This window comes from Xiphophorus couchianus, chromosome 7 (assembly GCF_001444195.1).
Source record: "Xiphophorus couchianus chromosome 7, X_couchianus-1.0, whole genome shotgun sequence".
NCBI classification, from domain to species: Eukaryota; Metazoa; Chordata; class Actinopteri; order Cyprinodontiformes; family Poeciliidae; genus Xiphophorus; species Xiphophorus couchianus.
Genome location: NC_040234.1, coordinates 13,913,594 through 13,930,908, shown reverse-complemented (window position 1 = coordinate 13,930,908; position 17,315 = coordinate 13,913,594). Strand labels below are relative to the sequence as shown.

The 17,315-nt window shown below is 37.7% G+C and overlaps 1 protein-coding gene across 2 annotated transcripts in view; it reads left to right on the top strand.

Moving 5' to 3' along the window:
* Positions 1-13,918, top strand: part of igsf3 (immunoglobulin superfamily, member 3) — a 108,862-nt gene extending 94,944 nt beyond the window's left edge. For both annotated transcript variants that reach the window (XM_028023391.1, XM_028023390.1), the window contains exons 7-9: positions 5,151-5,561; positions 9,338-9,784; positions 11,511-13,918. In XM_028023391.1, coding sequence (XP_027879192.1) covers positions 5,151-5,561; positions 9,338-9,784; positions 11,511-11,761 — 1,109 coding nt within the window. In that variant the 3' untranslated portion in view covers positions 11,762-13,918. The remainder of the gene's footprint in view (positions 1-5,150; positions 5,562-9,337; positions 9,785-11,510) is intronic.
* Positions 13,919-17,315: the final 3,397 nt, after the last annotated feature.

Below are 17,315 nucleotides of genomic sequence, written 5' to 3'. Positions count from 1 at the left end.
GGATTTAAATCATCTCTGTTCAGTGTAATTATCTGGTTCAGGTCTGACCAGTCCAGTGTTATTATTTTACATTTTTAATGAAAGATGATCAAAGGCACATCAGGCTCATTAAAAACTGTGAAATAGCCCTTTAGCTTAGCACAGATGGAAAATTCCTAGAGGCTAACTTTAGCTTCATTAGAGGGTAACAGATAACCAGCAGCACCATTTTCATATTATATATAAACTGTTTGGATCACTACTGCACTACTGATTAAATGCATCAAAACTAAGAACTTGTGTAAATGCATCATCATCTTTGACAAAAACTTGTTTATTTTAATACAAACATAATGAGATGGATGTTAAACACATGTACTTTAAAACATAAATGGTGATAATCTTGTAAAACCTTAATTTTCTGCTGGAACCTGCAGAAGATTTGTTTCTTACTAGTGTTGTGCTACAGTCTTTGGTAGAAAAAAAGGAATTGGGTGGAATTGCAAGCTTTAAACAAAACAAACTAATATCTGCCAGGAAACGAATATTTAAGTCTGTTTACATGCAAAACAGCTTCATTGCATGTTGAAAAAAAATTCTGAAAACAAAGAGAATTGTTAAATATTGATGTGATATGTACAAAACACTGCATGATTTAAAATGTAACTCACTTGAATGCAACGTTATTATTTAGCCCATATTTATCCTCTATTGTGAGTCTAATTTCAGTCATTAGAGACTTGAGACTTGTTCAAAACATACTTGTGAACAGCTTTGTGTAATATGAAAAGTGTATATATAATTGTTGTATGCTATATGAATCCTAACCGTGGGTAATTGTGCCTTCCCTCTCTATTGCTGGAGGAAGAAATCTGTGAGTTCCTCAAACTTACTTCACAATGGTGATCTAAGACTCACAGTTGCCCTGGAAACAGTAGGTGAACAATACTGAAGGCTCTGAACCATTATTCTCAAGGATAAAGTTTAGACAAAAATGTTTTCTTGAATGGCAGTCAAAGCTTGTACATTTCAAACAACTTATATGTCTAATTAAGCTTGACTTACACAGGAACTACCTTTTAGATGTAAAAGCAAGCACTGTTGATATTGGATTCATGTCACTTTGTGGATGGGCACTTCTTGCTACAGAAGCACAGTCATGAATGTATGTAATGGAACCCGAAACAGATATTGATTGCCATGATGACCTTCAAACACAGAGGTAATTTTGCTCTTTATTGAACATACATGAGGAGCATCTACATTATAACAAAGAATAGTCTTTACTTGGCTTTATACTCGCTTCAGATTGAGTTATTGCTGATTCTGTCAACAATTGCATTTTTGTAAGTGGCTGATGGGCTTTACTGTAGTTGATAGGAAAAACTTCATTCTCTGTGGAAAAGGACACATGTCATCGGATTTGACAGGCCGTTCTGTGAAGCTGCTTTCACAGCAGTGAGATTCAGCAGGGACATGAGACTCTGAAGTCCTTTTGGAGCATAAAACGGAGAGCATTCCTTCCCCTTTTATGTCTCCTCTGGCTTATTGGCTCATTGTTTCTCCATTCTGTTTGTCCCATCAGTCTGTGCTTGAGTGAGTCCTTGGTAATAATAACTTTTAATAGCTCATGATGCCACCTAATAGGGCTTAAGTAATTTGCTTATTTTAAATTAGAAAGGGAATTTCTTTTAAACACTCGTGCACGGCACCAGGCTTTCAGCCCCCAGTTTTTCTCCTGGCTGTGGATTCAAACTTCAAATGGGAACTGCAGAGCGTTGCTTTGTCTCGTGCCAATCCCATTCTGCATGCTTTCACTTCAGGAGGTTCAGAGGTAATTCTCCTGAAAAAAGAAGAGGAAAATGGTTGCCAGGATTCCACGGGGTGGTACATTTTCCAGATGGAGATGTTTTCAGCTTCTTGAATGTGGTGGGTAGAGAAGCAATGGTGATGATGAGTAATTTGAGATGCTAGCTTGAAATACTGCTGCACAACAGGGTGGTCTGGCAATGCCTCATAACCATGTGTCTTTTAAATGCACCCAAAATCATGCAATATTTATCACTATATATATATATATATATATATATATATGAAGCACTACAAACAGGAGTCAGTCGACCACGCTCACCAATCTGTGGATAAAGATGAGGTTTTCTCAGCAGATGGCTGTGACCGTAGGCAGTCGATCAGCCGGCCTGTTATAGCCAAAACCCTGCATGGACTACAGCAGAAGGAGCTGAGAAACTATTAGGTAGCAAATAAGCGACTTTCAAAAGTATTCAGACCTTTTGAACTTTTTCACATTTTGTCGCTGGGACTTTAATTAGACCAACACAAAGTAGTTTGTGACTGTGAAGTGAAGGAATGTTGATACAGAGTTTTCAAAGTAGCTTCCTATTTAGCTCCCTGAAACCTGATCCCCATTGCAGACCTTCATCACAAGTTGATCAGAAGTAATCTAATTATATACAACATACCAGTGTGAAATTTAGTTACACTATAAATACAGCTGTTTTGTGAATGCCTCAAAGGTTTGTTGGAGAACATTAAGCAACTGCATGAAGACCAAGCAACACAACTGAATGTTGAGTTTTATGGTTGTTGGAAGGTTTAAAATGAATGTAGTTTTAGTTTTTTAAAACATCATCCCCAGATCTGATCATCTTTGAGCACACTTCAGTCCATCATCTGAAATTGAAAGAGTTTGGAGAAGCAGCCAAGAGTCTCATAATACCACTGGAGATAGTACAGAGATATATATCACATATCATAAATCCAGCCTTTATGGAAGAGGGTCAAGGTAAAACCATTACTAAAAGAGGACTGTTAGTCATTGAACACGTGGCAAACATCTGAAACATGGCACACAGTATGAAATCTGTTCATGAAAAATGTTGTTTGGTGGAATGCTAACAGTGAACATAGCCTTCAACACTACATTTAAACAAGACTAGCAGCGTCACACTGTGGGAGTTTTTGTTCAGCAGGGACAGAGAAGCTGGTCAGAGTTAATGAAAATAATAGACAGAACCAGGGCAGTACCGGAAGAAAATATGTTGGCTGCAGCAAAAGAGTTTAGGCTGGGATGGAGGTTTACCTTCCATCAGGACAACAACCATAAACATACAGCCAGAGCTACAATGGAAGGATTTAGATCAAAGTATATTGATCTTACAAGATCTCTGGATCTTGTAAAGGTCCAGACAGAAACTCTGAATTGTTGTCAAGACCTGGAGATTGATGTTCACTTGTGCTGTCTACCTATTTTCACAGAGTTTTTTTAGACGAAAGTACAGAAACTCAGTTTTTATATCTGAACAGCTGGCATGGACATATCATAAAAAAAAAAACCTGCAGAAAAAGGTGGTTCTATAAAGTGTTGATTTGGTGGAAATGGATACAAACACTTCATCTTTCATTTGTATTTAAAAAAAATTAAAACCCCTTATTATTTTCCTTCCATTCGATATTATCCACTGCTTTATAGTAGTCTATCAAAAAAGTCCTAATAAAGTAGATCATTTAATTTATTTTACCGTTAAACCTCAAATTCATGTGTTACATGAACAAAAAAAAAATACCAAGCAGTCTTCCATTCTGGTGAATGTAAGACATTTACCCATTCCCACTTATGTTTATGCAAATAATGTGCTATTTCAGGGCTGTTTCAGTGGTTGTAGCAGAAATAATATTTCAGATCTAAAGATAGGTGTTCTTTTTCCTGCGTCTGTTTTGTGTCTGTGTGAGCTCTAAAATCTAGAAGTTCTTTTCTGACAGCAGATAACTTTTTCCTCAGCTGTCTGTTTTGACAAAAGTACTAAATTACAAAGCTTTCTGATGGCATTTTTGAAGTTATTCTGTATCAGTTCAAGGTCATCATATTTGTATTTTTTTTATTGATGTTCGCTTTACACAAAGTAAAGAGTAAAAAATATGTTAATCTTTTAACATTTAATTATATTCTCATATATTCTAATTATATTCTCAAGATATACATCTTTTTAAGGTAGTTTATATTTGGGTTATTACAATTATTCGATTCACTACTTAAATTAAGTTTCATGTTTTATTTTTGGTATGTGGCTTCATTACCATCTTCAGATTTTCAGGGTTAATTGGAATTATTTTTATGAAAGAAAGTGTTTTTAAGGTTGATAGAACATACATAGAACTTTAGAGTTGGACGTTTTGGGTAAATATCTGCACAATTTCAATGAAAATATCTAGAAAATATATAAACTGAATATTTTTAAAGATAACTAAAATAAATGTTTTTTGGGGGGGGTTTCCAACGTCTTCTCAAGAACCTTTTTAATTTCTCTCACAAAATGAAAAACTAAGCACAGCTGGAGAAAATAATTTTGCCTTAGAATCATAAGCTAGATATTGTTTCAAATTTCTCTTAATTTTCTTTTGCTTCTTTTGCCATGTCTTGTGTCAAGGATGTGTGTATATGTATGCATGTGTATGTGCGTGTGTGTACCTGTGTGAATGTATGTGTTGGTGCGCTTCTGTGTGTTCTGCACGTTTTCAACTAATCCTCTCCCCCCTGAGCGTTTGACAGTGGGGCTCTCATGGCGGTCACACCTGATGTACCTGCAGCTAATCCTATCCCGCAACCGATGTCAGTGTAACCAATCCTGTCACAGCACTCAGAAAAAATGCAGCTTCCTCCTGGCATTTTGGTCACACCTCTCTGTCGTCTCCCTCTCCTCTCGTACTGCTCTCTCTCCTGCTTGACTTTATAGATGCATTACTTCGTTTTCTTTCTGGCAGACTGACAGGACCTCCTGCTCTGATTTTGTCTTGTTTTCTACCTAATAATATCCTTCCCTACAATCTATCGCCCTTGTCTCTTTCTCTGGTCTGCATTTTCAACAGACTTCCCATCACCCTGACTTTGACTTGTTTGGCATTTCCCTCTTCTTTCACTTCACCTCTTCTTCTTGTCTGTCTTTATCTTTGTCAACTTTTGAACTCACCCACGCTTCGCCAGTCATTTTCTGCCCTCCTGCCACCAGAAATAAACCGCATTTTAAGTAATTTGTCACAAAACAGAAATTTCGATATGTACCTGTCACCACTGATCATATTCTTTATAACCAGAGAGCTGACTGTTGGCTTTTTCTTCTCCACCCCCCAACCCTGCTTTTTCTGTTTCCTTGCAGAGAGTAGGCTAAAGGTGCAAAAGAACAACCAGTCTTTGGTGTACCAGGAGGACAGCAGGGTCAGGATCAATTGCTCAATCACCTCCCAGACCAGCCAGGACTCCCAACATGCTGTGCTATGGTACATAAGACGGGCAGCGGGGTCAGAAACCGATGAACTCCTGCTGAGGATTGAACGTACAGGGGCCTTTGAGTACGGCGCCTACGCAGACGAAGAGAGACTGAGGCGGCGGGTCCAGGCAGAGAGGCTCTCACCTCGCCTCTATGCACTGACTCTGAACAGGGCAGAGAGCAGTGATTCTGGGACATATTACTGCTTGGTGGAGGAGTGGCTGAGTGACCCAGATGGAGCCTGGTATCGACTCTCCCGGGATACCTCAGGCTACACCAGGGTTCTTGTCAAACAACCAGGTGAGGCTAAAAGTGCTCCTCTTGTTCAAGGTCATTTCAATGAATGAATGAATGAGTGAAGCATGAGCTGACTCTTTAATCCTGGGAGCTGGGTCAGTGTTGCCATGGATAATATTTCTAAGGATCAAAAGATTCAAAGTTTGACGCCTGGTTGGCTCGCCATCATGTTTGTTCCAAGCCAACAAATAGCAGAGGTAGAATTAACAAAGACACAGATTACACATGACAGCATGCAGGGATTTAATATAGTACAGTATCAAAATTGTTGTGACAGGTCACCCTTTTTTAAGAATTTTGGTTAAAAGCAATAAAATCAAATAATTCATGTTCACAGTTTATTCCTAATCGTAGTTAAACCTAAGCGCTCTAAATTGAGTTCACAGTCAGACGATTAATTAGTCGTCATTCATCTATTAATCAATAAAATCTTTAATATTGTAAATCTATATGTATAAAATTCTTTACTTAGAACATCTATCAGTTTGCATATTCATTATTTGTCATCTCCTATCATTTGCATTCTGGACTTTGGTAGCTTATTTCCATCAATTTCATTTGCTCTTGTTCTTAAAAGTTGCTTTCATTTAGATTTATTGATGTTTTATTTTTTAGTATGCAGCTAGATCTTTGTCAAATTTTGATTGCAGCACCCCTGAAAAAATAACGAGGTGTATGTTTCTTTTCAATAAATAAATACATCAAATGTTAAAATTGCATCTCAAGTAATTTAAAGACAATATGTGTCTCTGCGGTCTTTAGAGATGTGCATTCAGCTGTGACTTCATTCTTCTGATTTTCTGTTTTTTTCCTGGGAAAACCTATTTTCTGCCCCATCAGGTGCAAAGGTGAAACAGTGTTGCAAAAGGAATACTTGCTCCCAATTATAAGTTGTAATGCAAACCCATGTTTCTGCTCCTCTGTAGTTTGACCCAATGAAATCTGATCATTCTCTATGGTCTAACAAATAAAGCTCATGTTTTTATGAACTACAAAGCATAACATTTATGCTAGAAATAATGGCACATTTTAGCTTGACACTCCTTCAGTGCGGTGTTGGCTTGATTCATCTCACCATATACTTTGTCTCGACATGATCACTTCACGTGTACAGTAAACAGCCTTGGACAGAAACGTTGAAAAGAACTGAATCTCAATCATCTCCTTAAGTGTTATAATTTGTCACTCAGGAAAAAAAAAAAAACACTGAAGAAAACTTTTCACAGCTTTGCAGATGGCGGCTGCCTGCAGCAGAAAGATGAAGGGGTCTTTTGCTCATCACCACTCATGGAAACAGAATCTCAGAAACTGCTTTCAAATCAAATCTATATGTAAACTGTGTAAATTGCCTCACTAATCAGCATAAACTGACATGTGCACATAGAGGCCAAGCTGATACTTTTAGTGGTAAATGCTGAACTTGTTTTCTGAATAAAGAAAAAGTGTCAAAGTTTGACTTAAAGCGTTTTAGCTTGCAGATTTTGTTTGCTACCAATAAGAGCACTGTGTAATGACACAGAGAGATCTTATTTCACATTAACTTCTTTCCTGATAAACGTTTCTGGCACATTTAGTATATTCAGTATTGTGCTACATTAATGACCTATTTAATGTTACAATTATTTCACTCATATTTTCAACCGACTCCCAACATGTTCTGCTCTGCACCTTAATGGTTCTAACCTAACATCTGCCCCAGTCAGAGCTCAGGAAGATTAAAAAATTGGAAAACTCCCAGGCACTGATGGACAAGCTAATCCACTTGTCCAGTACTGAAAAATAGTGATTTAAAGTGACGATGTATCTACTTCCACCCACACCGTGACATCCCACCTCATCAGAGTTATTTTGAGCATGATTCAGCTCGTATCTCTTAATCTCTCTGAGAGAGAGATCTCTATTTGGCCCATTGTTCCTGAATTTATCATGGAGTAATTTGGGTACCCCTTGGTGATGTTCAAAGAATTTCAAATATCTTCTGAAATAAGATGCATTACAGGAACACAAAATTGTTTATTGTAGATTTTAACTTTTGAAGGCAGAGATGGGTTTTAATTTATTGTTACAGCATCCTCTGAAGCTGCAGGAATTAGCAGTTTTTCCACCCCTGCTGTCTTTCTGCGCCTCATTTTGGTTTAACAAGAAGTCAGTTCCAAACATTGTGTGAGAAAAAGCCATTATAAGCCAAGTTTTTATTGCCCCATTTTTTCTAAATTGCTGGGGAAGTGGGTCATAGAACCACCCCTGAAGGGCTGTAGCACATCCATGCAGACAGACAAACTAGCCTTGAGGTTGGATCCAAACCTGCTGGGAAGCGGAAAGACTGGTGCTGGCTGCAGGCGGGATAGTGAGTCTGATTTAATTTTGTCTTTTGTTTCTCCATTTCCTGTAACACATGCAGAAATGACTATTTTATGATGTTAACATGTTTAAATTAGTTCATTTTAGGGCTGCAATTATTGTATCTCTTCATTATTTTGTAAGTAAATATTAAAAAATGTACGTTTTTCTTTTTATATATTCATCCACCTCAGAAAATCAGAAAACAATTGAAAAGTTAATTTATTTGAGTAATTCAGTTCAAAAGATTAAATTGCTTTATTATATAGATTAATTACACAATTGAGTTCAAGTGTTTGATTCTCTTCATTTTGATGATTATGGTTTACAGCTAATAAAATCCCAAAATGTAGTTTTTCAGAAAATTAGAACTTTACTTATAAATAAAAGTCTATGACATTACGATTACGGCAACCACAATAATGATGGAAACTGCTGACTTGACAGGTGTCCAGCAGACAGTTATTGACACATTTCACAAAATGTTATGTCACAAAAGGTCATTGCTGAAGAAGCTGGCTCTTCACAGACTGATGTGTCCAAGGTAATTAATAGAAAGTTGAGTAAAAGGAAAATGTGTGGTAAAATAAGGTGCAAAGGTTTTGGGGAGATTAATGAGGTGTGGCGTTAGTGTTTCAAGAACCACTCACAAACTTATCCAGGATATGGGCTACAGCTGTAGCTCCATGTATCAACCCTCACCTAAACCGGATAATGACATCAGAAGCCTCTTACCTGGGCTAAGACGAAAACAGGTTGTACTGTTGCTCAGTGGTCAAAAATCCACTTTTCTGATGGAAGTAAATGTTAAATTTAATATGAAATTCAAGTTCCCAGAGTGTGGAGAAAGAGTGGAAATTAATATAATCCTTGACTTCAAGCATGAAATCTGCTCCTGTGTGTCCACTGTGTTTTATCAACTCAATTGTCTGGTATATTATTTCCTCTGATTGCTTGGCCTTATGGAGATGCTGATTTTCTTTTCTATCAAAACCTGGCACCTATACTCATTGACAAATTGCCCAAACCTGGTATCGCTGTGCTCGATTGGTCAGTAGATATGGCACAGTCCTGTGATGAAGCAATCCATGCAAAATGATGCCATGCATATACCCTGCAGTGCACAGTCATTTATAAGAAATTTTATTTTTGGTTTTGATTAGCTCAAAGATCTGATCATCAATAACTCTGTAATTAAACTAAATAATATGAAGGTTTCCCTTTTGGGTTTAGTAACTGTAATAACTTAGCTGTGCAGTATAATTTAATGGGATCCACGTTTACAACACTTTTGAAAATGCCAAATTGACAACATTGCATAATTAGCCCAATAGTTGTGAATTAGTACACGTAAATCACCTTCCCTGTTTGAACTATATGTGCATTTATTAACATAAATTGTCTTCCTTTATTCCTTCTCTCTTGGGGAACTTCTGCAGAGCCTCAACTACGTGTTGATGAGCTTGAGAATAACGTGACAGTGGAGGCGTCCAACTCAATTCGACTGGGCTGCAATATTTTCAGCCAGTCGTCTCCCGACTCGCGCTTTTCTGTGTTCTGGTACGTGGATCGCTCTGATGACGAGGACATCGAGGACCAGCCAGGGGAAGACGACGATAAGCGGGACTGTGTGTTTTCCATCGGCCATGACGCCATCTTTGGAAATGGAAACTGCAGCCCCCCTGACGACAATGGGCCCAATTCCCGCTTTCAGTTTGAGAGGACTACTTCTGACCAGTACAGCCTGACCATTCACGGAGCCCGGCCAGCAGACGCTGGTCGTTACTATTGCCATGTGGAGGAGTGGCTTCTCAACCCTCGCAATGAATGGTATCGCCTTGCCACCAATAATTCTGGTGTCACCATTGTCAATGTACTGCAGCAAGGTGAGTCCTTGGTAACAAAATCCTCAGAGCCTCCGCGTGTGTCTGTGACACTGATCAAAGGAAAAACATGTAGGTAATTAATTCAGGGAAAGGGGTGAAGGAAAATTTATAAACAAGTAGTTCAAACAATGTAGTTAATTACACAATCTGTGTTATTCCTCTGAACAGCTAATCAAAAGCAGAGTTAACATTGAGGGCAAATCTCCTAATTACCTCAGATTTGATTTGAAAACAATCTAGTGAACAAATACCAGTCAGAGAGAAAACAAATTAGCTCTATCCAAATGCCATATTACACATAAATATTAATTTTTATCAACCAGTTGGATCTTTTACATAGCTGATACTTTCATGGGTTGTAAGTCTAATTTTTCCCAGCTTGATCAACTGCACCAGTGTTTGGATGATTGGAAGCTCAAAAATCTGACCTTATCCATTCAGGCAATGCACCATACCCATTAGGTCATAGTAACAACACTCAGACATGGAAGCTGATACTGAAGAAGATGCATAAATTTTACCCATGAATGGGATACACTTAAATATGTAGCAAAAAAGATGATGTTATGTTAAGTACAGGGATGTAAAAAGCCATTCACAAGGACATCGTAGAAACATCTTGATGGCTCATTCAGGCTGCAAGAGAGCAAGACTGTTCATTTAAAAAAAAAAAAGTTTTATTGGCTCTGGTGGCCTTTATTTGATAGTTAGTTAACAGGAAAGTGAGCAATGAGAAAAGGGGAAGACATGCGGCAAAGGTCACCAGGCCGGGAATCAAACCTGTGACAGCCGCACCGAGGACTAAGGCCTCCATATGTGGGTTGTGCTTAACCCCTGCACCACCACACCCAACTGTTCATTTTACCCTTTTGAGTTTCAACCGTTGTCACTGTTGTCAACCCTGTAGAAAAGATTTGAGGTGAGAGTTTTTGTTCTCCTGAACATATACAGATAGATTCTGAGAGGCCAAAAATTCTGCTCACCAATTTATTGGCTTCTGACCAACAAAAAGGTGAAACACATGTGACCCTGACTATTTGATGAGTAGACAAGCAGGTCTGAGTCAACTAAACCTCTATAATATTTATAACATTAATATGATTTTTCTAAAATGATGTTCTGTTTTTATCATTATTTCAACCCCCAGTGATGCCAACTTTTCAAACCTCAGATTCAGAGTGTGCACTAGCTGTCTCACTCCTCCATTTTGTATCTATAAAGTAGATTTGCTTTGTCACACCTGACTTTTCTAAATATAATATGGAGAAATCTGCCACAGGACATTTTGCTCTTTCTAAATGTCAATTCCTACCCACCATGTGGATGTCTCATATTGTCTTCAGAAACAGAGGATTCGCTGTAAGGACATGCTGTTAATTCTAATTAGACATAACATATTAACGGTAGGATGTCGCTTAGGGTTGATTTGGTTTAATCTGTCATTTTATAGTCAGTTGGCCAAGATTAGGTACTAATACCAAAATAAATACACACGTAAGAACAAAGAAAAACAAGCTATGTGGATTTCAGGTAATAAGTTATTTTATGGGTACAAAATGGAAGTATGAACACACCAAATGACATGGGGCCATGAAAAGGAGTACAAGACGACAAAAGACAAACTGAAAAAATTGAAGTTTTCAACTTTAATGCAAGCTTAGAAAATGCTTCACTGTGCTACTTTGTATATGCTAACCATTTTGAATTGTTTGTTCTTTGCCCCCAGTTTCCACCATACAGTCAGTGGTGTGCTCCAACGAGTCCCTCTTCTATTTCCTCTTCTTCTACCCTTTCCCCATCTTTGGCATCCTTCTCATCGCGTTGCTGGTCGTGCGCTACAAAGGTCGCAACAACAACAAGAGCCAGGAGGGCAAGAATGGCGCCCCCCTGCTGTGGATTAAGGAGCCTCACCTCAGCTATTCTCCCACCTGTCTGGACCCCCCAGCACTCAGCTTGCACCCCGGCTCGGTTGACTAAGCAAAGGAGTGTGTCGGACACACCCCGCCCTTTTTTCTGCCTCACGCACATTGCGGACTCAGCTGACACAATGCCAGGGAGCCTTTGTGGACTCCACCTTCAGACCTTACTGTTGTTCAATGCCGTGTTGAATTATAGTCAATGAGTTTTAAGATTTCTACTCTGGCGGCTGTTTGTTTTTATGTTGACGACTGTGTGTTTGTGTGTGTGGATGTGCTGACACGGATGGATGTACCATTTCAGCACAATTATTTGCGCGAGGGCAAACTCAAGGGCGAGAGAGTACCATGAACCTCTCCCAGTTTCTGTAAAGCCTAATCCCATAGTTGCGTTTTGATTTTTATTACAATAAATATTTATCTATTTTTCAATAGAGATGGAAGAAAAACTACAGATAAGATCGTTGGCCAGTCTCGGGAAGAATATTTAAGAGAGTGAACTCTACAGGCAACTCCAGCATTAAACGGTATGCAGAAAAGTCTTCAAACTGATCCAAGTGCAGCCACAGCCTAGCCTACTATGCTGGTTCCCATAGCAATGCTCTGCACCCACTGACTTCATAGCCGCTGGCTCCGTTGCCAGGCTGCAAGGAGACAAAGGCTAGGACACACAAGTCTGTGTCCTGAGCGAGGATGTGTGTTGGCCCACCTGCCTCCACAATGGATTCGCCTTGGCAGACTGAAACAAGTCCTGGTGTGCCACTTAAACACTGCCAGACACTCTGGCCCGAGTGAAAGACTGCCCCACTCGTCTTCTCCACCCTTCTCTCCGAAAAGAGACGGCAAGGGAAAGTAAAGGAGGCTGAAAATTATGGGGAATAAATGAAAAGGTCTCTTTTACTGAAGATGTGTGAACTTAAACGTAAGTGATTTTCTTTTTTTTCTTTCAGTGCCAAGTGCTCCTTTTCAATACTGTTGTCTGCAGCTAATGTTTGAAGTTTTAAAAGGCAGTGGGGAAGCTGATGGGTTCAGAGGCAGCCGATTAATATGTCTGCATACATCCCGCTGTGGATTTATGGGCCTTGCTGGCTGTTAGATCTTAAATAAGTTCAACTTTTTTTGATTAAATTAACTGAGTTACTGAATGAAATTTAATTTTTGCACCTTTTCCTTGGTTGCCCTGTATAACCACTCCTTTTATTTATTTATTTTTTAATACAAAGGCCACAATGAAGATTATTAATGTGTAGTGTGGTAGGTGTAATATAACACAAAAATGCTACCTGCACATGATTTGACAAGGATAAATGTTTAGTTTACAATATTTTGTATTTATTGTTCCATACTTTTTTTTTTGCATTGCTTTGTAAGACTTTCTCATTTTTGCCTCTTTATTTCTTAAAAATGTGTGCATTGAGCACATTATATCAATAGCCTGTGTGTTGAAAATGTGGTAGAAGTAGAAATGCTAGATCCGTCCTGCGCGTTGCAGTTTGTAGCATTTCATTACCAGGCTGTCAGGTTTGTTCAGTGTCAGAACACTGTATATCTATACATATAATATGCTGTGGCTTTATGTGTACAGTAGTTGAACAAATAAGTCACAAGAATTGATTCACTTATACGCTTTTTTTGCTTGTTTATTTAGTGAAATGTGATGTAACACCTATGTAGGATGTTTCAACTGAAACTTGAGATGTGTTTGGGTTTTTTTTTATTATTATTAGTCACGGAAGCTGGTTCCCACATAACCGTGATGTAAGGCAGGAGGGCTGGAAAAGCTGTGCCACCTTGTCAGCCCAGAGAGGTGAATCCCTCTGCGTAACCCGTACACTGCCAGACTGGACACGAGAACTCTTGAAAAAATCTGTCTCAGTTGTGTCAACATGTATATTGCATGACAATATTACAGGAGGAATTTCGATGTTTTGTAAAGTTTTGAACATTTTAAGACTTGTGTTTTTGTGACAGAGCTGACGACCTTCCCCTTGCTCTCCTTCCTCCCGAACTTCCTGAGCCAAGAGTTGACACAGTGTCCGGTGCCCCTGGTCATCTCCAATATTTGACTACTGGTCCAAGATGCCCTTTGAACCTGTTTAAATAGCTGATTTTAAGGATGGGTGTTGTGGAGACTGTGTTTGATATAATTGCTCATAACTGTCTTTTTAATGCTTTGCTTTTATGCAGCACTTCATTAAACAGATTTATGTGAAAAAGACCAAGTTGCGTTCCCAGCACTGATGCAATGGACATGATTTTAATTCATTTAAAGTTTCAAAATGTCTAAGTTTGAATGAAGCTATAAATGGGATTAATTTCTGTAGTAGTGTTAGAGATGGTCAAACATCGCAAACAGAACAGCCTCAATTCAGTTCAGTTTATCTACATTGCTCCAGTACATAACATGAAATCTTAAGGCAATTTAGAAGACATTCTTTCAAAACACTACAGGTATACTGACAAAATCAGACTTATTTGCATCCATTTTAATTCAATTTTAGTAATAAAATAATGCAGTGAAATTTGATTTATTACCATTATGTCAATTGGTAAAAGGTTTTCTGTCTTAAGGAACCCCAGAAACTGCATTGGGTCATTTTGAGTGAGACAGTTGGGACAGTGGATAGTTGAATGCAATCTTGTGCAACTGAAAGAAGGGTGTCCTGGAAACCTGCTTATAAGTCACATATCCTGTGAGGACACTAAGGTTCGTTACATTGTTTCTGAATGAGTCAGTTACTGACCAAGCAGTTTGTTTTTCAGATTATCTGGCTGGAAGATAAAAAACGTCTGTCTTCTCTGAAATCAAATAAGAAACTTATAATGTTTACAACAGTATGACTCAGAGAACTGGCCCAAACATTGAATTCTGTGGTACTCCATAACTTTCAGGCCTGATAAAAATGTATCATATTAACAAACTAGAATCTGTCAAATATCATCTGGACTAGTGCTGTTACTTTGATCCCTGGAACATGTTCAAGCTGTTTGTAAAAGAATATTGTGAATATTATGTAGAGGTCGGCCATAAATTCTCCGCAGTTTCTGTCTGCAAGCACATTGCATTTTGTATGTCCTCCCTCGTTCACCTTAGTTTAGATGAGTACCTTCTCAGCAGGCATCCTCTATATTAAACTATGTATTATCTTCCATACATCATATGAGGTTTTCCTTGTCTGCAAGAAAAAACTGAATAAAAATTGCATTGTAGTTCAAGTGAGAAATAAACACTTTCCTAGACCAAGAGGAATATTGGCAACTTGCCTGCCACCCATTATTATAGTTTATTAATAGATGATTTTTCCTTGATGGATAACCTTATAAGCTTCAAAATATTAATGGTTAATTTTGAGTTTTCTTTGATATAACAAGATGGTAATGCATACAATTAGGGTGACATTTAGAACACAATGGACGATAAAACACTTGTGACAGATGCCACCGCCCTTTAGCTGTGCATAGTGTCCTAAGATTCATAGTCTAATAAAGTATTCATTTGTAATTATAGGTCAAGCCAATATGGAGACAACTTAAATTACATATCAGACGCTTCTAAATCAGGCAGTTAGAAAGAGGGCAAGCCTTTGGCCATTTTCATGATGTGTTGCTGCATACAAAATTTATCAAATACAAAAGAAATAAAATAATATTTTCAAAAAGGTTTTGCAGAATTTAAAACAGGATTTGCAAATGATATTAAAGCCACTAATTTCAATGTAAAGTTACAAACAAGAAAAGAAAAGATGCAAATAATTTTTGAAACATCAGTGTTAATCTGTCTTATTTTATGGAACTCTTTTATTTTATCAACCCTCCAGAAAGCCCAGGCCTCCTGGACCTGGGCTATTGGCTTTCCCTGCTGTGTGAACTAAAACATATGAGGATTCTTGTATTTCATTATGTTGCTCTCCTTGAGAATGAACAACCCTAAGACCTGAGAATGAATGAAAACCACAATTAAAAGAAAATTAACTGTTTAAAAACTTTATTTAGAATTTGTCTATGTTGTTTTAGCAAAATTATTCTATTGCGCTATCTGGGTTTTAGTTTTGCTTGAATTTGAGTCAGAGTTAATCATCACATTGTCCTTAATCTTATTTCATTTTAAATTTTGGTCATACAGTACATACAGTGCATACATACATAAGTTCTACACATCTTTTTGATTTTGATTTTAGCTAAGGACTAAGAGTAAACTATATATATTTATTTTTTGCATTAATTTACCTAATTTACTGATAATTTAAATATATCCATAACTGTAATAGATTTTGTTCTTTGCTATAACTATTAAGATGCTTTTATTTGTCATTTTAATACTTTATTGTATTAACAGAGAACAAATTTGTGTGCATTTTTCATGTATGTTTTAATCTTTAGTTTTTCCTTATATGAAAAAGATAGAGTTTTTCCTCCTCACCAGATTTTCCCATCGTATTTGAAAATAGGTCTGTGTAAGAGAAAATAAAGGCATGCTGGGTGCTTGCGGCCCACATGGCCCTCCTGCAGGGCTCTTTATTATGAAAAGCCAATATGTTCATCCTTTGATATATGTGAAAGAATAATGGATCTTTAAGGCTGCACATCTTGAGTAATACACATTTTGACAAATGCACAATGACAGAAATTTTCTTACATCTATGATGTGTGCATTGACAAAATATGCATGTGTCTAATTTCAGTACCAGGTTATTCTGTTTGCCATATTCTTATTTTTATTCTGTCCATTCTACCATTATCTTAACTTCACAGATTAAATTACTCAGAAACAGTCAGTGCATTTTAAAGTCTCAGAGTCTCTGGGAACATTTGTTCAATTTGTTTTTACTGTTGTTTGACAGCTTTACAGAAGCGGTATTGACTTGCACTGGCAAGGAATGCTGAGTGAAAGCTGATGTGAAAAATAATTACATAAAACGTATTTGTTGGTTGACTAGCTGCCTTTCATAAATTTTAAACATTCCCAGAGATGCAGTTTGGTTAAACTGTGCCACAGTCAGAACAGCTGCTTCAGCTGCGCCTCTGAAATCCCTTAGAGTTCATGTAAAATTCATTTCATCTCCTCAGATTTGTGCCAGGAAGGAGAGAATGTGGCTGAGGTGTGATGTCACGATGTTACCACTGTCACTGGGTCTGTACAGAGTTTTTTTTTTTTTTTTTGTGGTAATGATATGAATACCATCCACAGCTGCCTCCTGAGATCCCTCCAGGCAGTGTTGTAGCCTTATTTTCATGGCTGAATAGCTTTAATATTTTGGTGTAAAATAGCATGACTTGATATGATCTGTTGGGTCTATTCAACAAAGATACATTCAGTTAACTAATTCAATGCATCTTTGTGTTTTATTTGGCTTTATTTTGAAAGAGATTATTAAAACAGTTGGTGCATGAAGTTTTCTCACAAAAGTTAATGAACCGCTACCACTATTCACTTTTCAATCCCCTAGCTCTGCTCAAACCATACATTCAATGGTTAATGGTGTGAAAACTGCACTCTACTGTTTTGCTTTTGTGGGATTTTCACCTGAAACAGCATTATCTACGTGTAACATTTACAGCAACTTTGAATTGATATTTACTTATACTAATATGTGTTTACAGTGGCTGTCACGTTT